The sequence below is a fragment of the Physcomitrium patens genome, chromosome 3 (genome assembly GCF_059467195.1).
Source record: "Physcomitrium patens ecotype Gransden chromosome 3, ASM5946719v1, whole genome shotgun sequence".
Lineage (NCBI taxonomy): Eukaryota > Viridiplantae > Streptophyta > Bryopsida > Funariales > Funariaceae > Physcomitrium > Physcomitrium patens.
Genome location: NC_143412.1, coordinates 15,072,919 through 15,078,796, shown reverse-complemented (window position 1 = coordinate 15,078,796; position 5,878 = coordinate 15,072,919). Strand labels below are relative to the sequence as shown.

The 5,878-nt window shown below is 45.7% G+C and overlaps 1 protein-coding gene across 1 annotated transcript; it reads right to left on the bottom strand.

The window, feature by feature from the left end:
• Positions 1 to 229: 229 nt before the first annotated feature.
• On the bottom strand, positions 230 to 3,919 carry LOC112280583 (WRKY transcription factor 72A). The gene is made up of 5 exons (XM_024516219.3): positions 2,860 to 3,919; positions 2,508 to 2,678; positions 1,863 to 2,297; positions 1,621 to 1,734; positions 230 to 1,501 (listed from the first exon to the last, which is right to left on the bottom strand). Exons 1-5 carry the CDS (start codon positions 3,352 to 3,354, stop codon positions 431 to 433), a joined length of 2,286 nt encoding a protein of 761 aa, XP_024371987.1. The 5' UTR covers positions 3,355 to 3,919; the 3' UTR covers positions 230 to 430.
• Between the last annotated feature and the right edge of the window lie 1,959 nt (positions 3,920 to 5,878).

Sequence of the window (5,878 nt, the reverse complement as noted above, 5' to 3'; positions counted from 1 at the left end):
ACTTCAAACTACTCCTTGCAGAATGAGCTTGTTGCCCGCATACACATCAATTGAGTGGATGGTTTGGCTGTAAAGCAGACCTAAGTGCATAGACGTGGCAATTAAGAAGAATGGAATTGTGTATTATAAATACAGAGACGTGTCGTACGATCCATCGCATTGTTTCATGGAACCTCAGCCTCTTGCAAAAAAATCCTGTGCATGAACTTTGCCCATGAAAGAATTTCGGTAAAGTTGGAATCGGTTCTGTGACCATAATTACAAGCTTGAACAGAGTCCAACAATCACCCTCAAAACTTTCGTGCGCAGCTGGGCTGCCGAGGTGCTCTGAAACTAGTCAAAACCTCTAGTGAAGAAATCCCTCCCTAAAATCTGTAAACCAAACCTAATCCTCATTTACAATTGAAATTTTGTTCCTTAGCTGCGAGTATCATGGATGTACTGTGTCTGCCACGACCAAAGAGCTATGCGAAGCCGAGGGCTTTACGAACTGGACCATCCCGTTCGAGGGCTGGTCCTTGGCGTTCAGGGACATCAAGGCCGAAGTGAGAATGCTGGAGAGAGCAGCCTCTCCAGGAACCACCCTCGAAGGAGAAACTCGTCCACCTTCAACCCTCAGAGACCCACTTGCACCAACTGCGGTAAAAGCTGATGGTGTCGATGATGTGCTCTGCTGGTATCCCTCCTTCGTTTGGTTTGATGTCATCTGAGCAAGCTTATTTGGCGTATTCTGACAGTTTTGCGATGAAATGATGGACGTGATCGCAGCAGCCAGAGCAGCGGTGAAACTAGGGTCGGATGTGATTGCAGCTGTTGCTGCAGTCACAGACTCGGCGAGAGACTGTGTGGCTGAGCAGTGATTCGAAGCAAGTGAATTGGCCGGTGTATGAGTGCCTTGCTGCCGGTTCTCTCCGTACGTCCTACCGGCGGCTGAATTCACCACAGGGTGGTGGTATTGCATAGCTTGGTGATCGCTCGATGCGCCTTCTGAGGCAAACGCACTCCCCGAATTCGACAGTGGTGCACAGTTTGCAACCATGGGTGCGTATGTCATCCCGTTGTTGAAGAATATTGGGTTGCTCCTTGTGACGGGCTGTTGCGGGGCCATCATCACTTGCTGGCCACCACTTTGAGCAACGGTAACCCCACCAATAGCTTCACCCTGAAAGTTTGAGGGTGTAGCGCCCGAGCTGTTGTTAAGTCTGAGACTCAACTGTGTCGTAGGATTGCTCGTCAGGTCCAAGGTGATTGTTGGAAATGGAGCAGAGGCGGAGATTATTGGTAAAGCAGTGGTGTTCTGCCCTTGGGGACCTGCCAACTGAATGAACTGCGGTGCAGTCGTCATATGGTTCATGTCACTGGTGGTGGAGCCTGAAAGAAGCATGCACGCTGCGGCCGAAGTTGTAGATGCCATTACTGCAGCAGCCGGTGCCAGTGGATGGTTGTGGGTGCCTTCGTAGGTTGTGACCAAAATTGAAATGTCGTCGGCGCATCTTTGCACCTGCGGATCATGACGGAAGGCCGTAAGTCACACGAAAAATCATAATCAAAATTTATGAAAAATGTCAAAGTAGATTGACATCAAATTAATCCATAACAAGCTGGAAGATGAGACATTACTTGCTTACGAACTGGACAGCCCGGCGCAACGGTGCATCGGTAGTATGCACGAGGACAGGGGTTCCCTTTCGCCATCTTCTGACCATATTTCCTCCACTGGCATCCGTCATTGATCTAAAACAGATAAATCATCATGTGAGATCATGGGACCCGATTAAACCTTAACGATGAAAAGCACTGAATCCGGTGCTGAATTTTAAAAGCGTGTAGAGAAGGGTTCTATGAAAAGGACAGGAACGTACCGTTGGAGCATCAGACCGAGCTCGGACAGATACTCTAGCCTTCCTGACGATGGGATCGGCCTCGATTTGAGAGATGGGCAAAGCAGTGTGGACGTCGGTGTGCGTGGCCTTCTGGATTTTGTTAGCTTGCCATTCACTCTGATCTGATGCCCTCTCCTGGAGATGATCAGCTTCCTGCGACGGCGAAGTAGGATGCGACCGTGCGGTCGGTGACCTAGTAGGAGATGATGTTCCGCTTCCAGGCCGTGAAGTTGTGCCAACACTTATGTCTTCGATTTTCTGTACTCGATCATACTGAAGGTGCGTTCCACTCGACTGTTTTGAAGTCTGTTCACGAGCTGGAGACTTGGGGGGACTCCCTCGATGGTGTTTAGAGTCCCTATCTGAGGAGCCCTTTAGGGATGCCTCATAACTGGCTGGCGTCACAGAAGCACTCTGAAATAAAAGACAAATTACCTCTGTTTTGAGAACCGTGGAGCAAATTCAACATAAGGCGATCCAACTAGCGACGATCAGATCTAACTAGACTACAGAAGAAAGGTTTTTGACTCACATCATTCAAACATCTCTGAGAATTCCATTGAGTACTGCGATAAACTGCACAGAGTCGAGCTGGAGCTGGAACAAAAAGGTTTAAGTGAATACCTGTGCCGTAGGACTTTGAACTGGATAGTTCACAGTGTCGCTGTGGCGTTGCATGGAAGTCACCATATGCATCTGAAGGTTTCGATACTCCGAAGTGAGATGAGTCAACATGGATCGGAACCTCTCGTTTTCTGCAACGAGGCGCGTGATTTCCGCCCTTGATACTAACAACTGCATTTCGTACAGTGGACAGTGAGTTGCTTTAACCAGATTAAAGAAAGCAAAACCTCCAAGCTGAGGGACTTTTTGAATCCAACTAATTACATAGTTAAGTGTTGCATTGCGAGCAACAAACAAGCATTCACCACTCAAAGGGGTCAACAGTCTCGGAAATCGAAGACGGGTGAGTTACCTCATTCTTGAGCTGATTTGCCTCAGAAGCTGTGAGACCCGCGGTCGACGCTGGCGGAGACTCGTCCTCCAACGTCGAGCGCTCACTACCGCTGGTGCCCCGGTGCACCAAACTGTGATTAACTAACTGAGTTCTGTCTCTGAAGACGCTTACACAACCTCTAACCTCGCATTTAAACGCATGCCTATTTTCATGGTATTGTTGTGGGCCAAGTTGCAACTTAGGTTGGGGACTACTGACTTCCTCGTCTTTCATGTTGGTCATGTGATGGTCCGACCTTGTACGACTATCTTCCTCGGGTTCACTAATTTCCATTTCCTCGTCCTCACCTAGACTGTCTTCGTCGAGTTTCACTGACAAATCTATCCTGCTAACCATATCGACTCTCCCACTGCTTTTCTTCAGATGTTTTTCTTCTACTACGGCAGCCATGATCATAGTGTCAAATCTACCTGCGGCTTCCTTGTCACCACTCTCAGCGTTGGAAGTACCCATACTTCAATTCACTGACTACAAACCAGTTCTTCGTTCCCTGCTGCTGCCAGGGTCAAAGTGATCCTGTCCAAAGGCAGTTATTTGTTGGTCCAAAAACGAACAAGTTTAGATCATCTAACGCTTCAGCTCGAAATCTTTACCCAGGTACCTAAAATTCCTAGTCTCCCCTGACATCACGCCTGAAGAATTCTTCCGACATCAACGTAAATCTCCAAACATGTTCTGCCTTCTTCAGTATCTCTTACAGGTGCTTGCACAACCGCAACGGATCCTTCTCCAAATACAGTTGCAGACCTCTCAAACCTCGCTAGAAAGCGGTGTACGTCATAAACTTGTACAATCTCCAAGGTGCTTGTTGATTCCTTCCTAGTCCACGTTCGAGACAAGATCAGTTAAGAGGCTGAAGCTAGCGCTCGTGAAGAAGACGTTCCAGACTAAAGAGATCTCCACAGAGGAAGGCACAGAGAGATCTAAGTGGGCGGTATAGCAATGCAGGAAGGCAAGGGGTGGTCCACACACAAGTTGCGAGACTAAAGAGCTAGTTGGCTAGAGGTAGTTGGCGTATTCTTTTTTGCTTTAGCGATCTGGCGAGTAGTTAGGCAGGCCTTCATGACTGGGTTCAGACTTTGACCCTTGAAAGACTTCCCTTGTATGTATCCGAGTAACCAACTTCCACGATCTTTTCTCTCAGGAGCTTCTATAATGTGCATCAGACATGGAAGATAAATAGCATTCAGCGTCATAGTCGGAAGGGTAACTAATAAAAGCATACCATGTGTTTTCTATCTAGAGAGGCTAACATATTCGGTGAGGAGTATGAAGTCTTTTTTGTTCTACTAGAAATATGATGGGATGAGTCCTGTTGGAATGTCTTCTTAAAATAATATAGTTCCTGTAGTTGTTGTAATATTATCTGTTGTGGTCTTCAAAGGTATCACTATTGGATTGACCCACATCATATTTTTTTCATTATTTTCGTTTTTTTCCTTTTTTCCTTTGCCTATTCCCCCCCTACTTGCCGCCCCTATTGACAGAAGGAATATCTTCAGGAGTGAATTATCCCCAATTTATGATTTTGATGGAGAGCCGACAAGAAAGGACCCCAAAATTACTACCTGTGAAAGTTCTCCAAAGCCAATGCAAGCCTCATAGAGCTCTCTTAATATGAGGCTAAAATTGTTGACCCCGGATTGGATTATCTTGATCTCATTTTTTAACACTCAGAGTATCTCCAAACACACACCAACTCATATTATGGAAAAGATTCTTATCCACCCACATCCTTGACAATCGAGAATTATAGTTGAGTCAATTTGCTTGGGCCTGATGAAGCAGCAGTGGTTGCCGAGTAGGAAAACCATAAAACCACTTCGGAAAACAAGGAAAATAGATTGGACTAATCGTGATTATGATAGGCACTATTTAGCACTAGATATAACATGGTATGATGCTGTGCAGTCCTCCCCTGTGTTACGGCCTTGTGGCTTGCAGCAAGGAGGTGGGTAACGCAGTCATCTATCAGTTTAGCGGGTATAATTACCACAAGATCCAAATGTGGACTATGAGCTAAAATATGTTACCACACTGGCGTCAGCCCGATTACAAAGAAGGACTGGTGGTAGTTTCTATGAATAGAGAGTATGACTTACAAGCCGGGATGTTCGACGTGTAGAAAGTGAAACTCCAGGCAGGTCAAAGAGGGTAGCGGTTGCCTTTATGATTGTGTGCCCCGCAGATACCGAATGATTCAAACTGAGTCTTTGATGGTCAACTCCACTTTTAGATGCATTCTTAGGGGTCCACTATGCGTATGGTGGCGCCCACTTTTACGGTCATGCATGTAACTCGTTAACAGGCCTGGAACCCAAACATGTGCCATAAACACAAACATGGTCAGGAGCAGCCTTCTAGTGTTTATCCGTTGCATCTGGAATGTCAATCTCGATTATTTTGCTGTTCTATCTTCTTTCCAGCACGAGATGAAATGTTCATAGTCTTACAATCGTGCAACTCAGTTTCATTTCTACAAAATACCTTCTAATTATTAAAAACAAGTTTAGTAGAGTGCCGCATATTTCATTTTGGATATTGAATCTCCTAACAAAGGGCGTGTACGTTTGAGAAAGATGATGAATGGCCAATCCACCAAATCAATATTTCCCAATAAAAATAAAGAGGTAGTCTGTAAATAATCAAATCAAAGGAAGTTGGAATTTGTTCAAATTGGGTAGGTGAGTATACCTTTCACTTGAACAGGGTAAATCATGGACCGCTGAGTACAGTTTTCCTCGACGTGGGATTTACATGTTTAGCCACAAGCGAGTGTTGATACAACAGTTTCCAATATAACGTTGATATGTATATATTTATAAACCAAATCCCCGAATGAGTGATCAGTATTGAAGTAATAAAAGCGAGGTGTTGTACTGAGGGTGAACCTGATTCGTGGGGCCACTCACACATGCGCGAACTCTCGAAAACCAGTTTGTATGATTTCAATTTGGTGTTGAAATGCCTGGTAGTG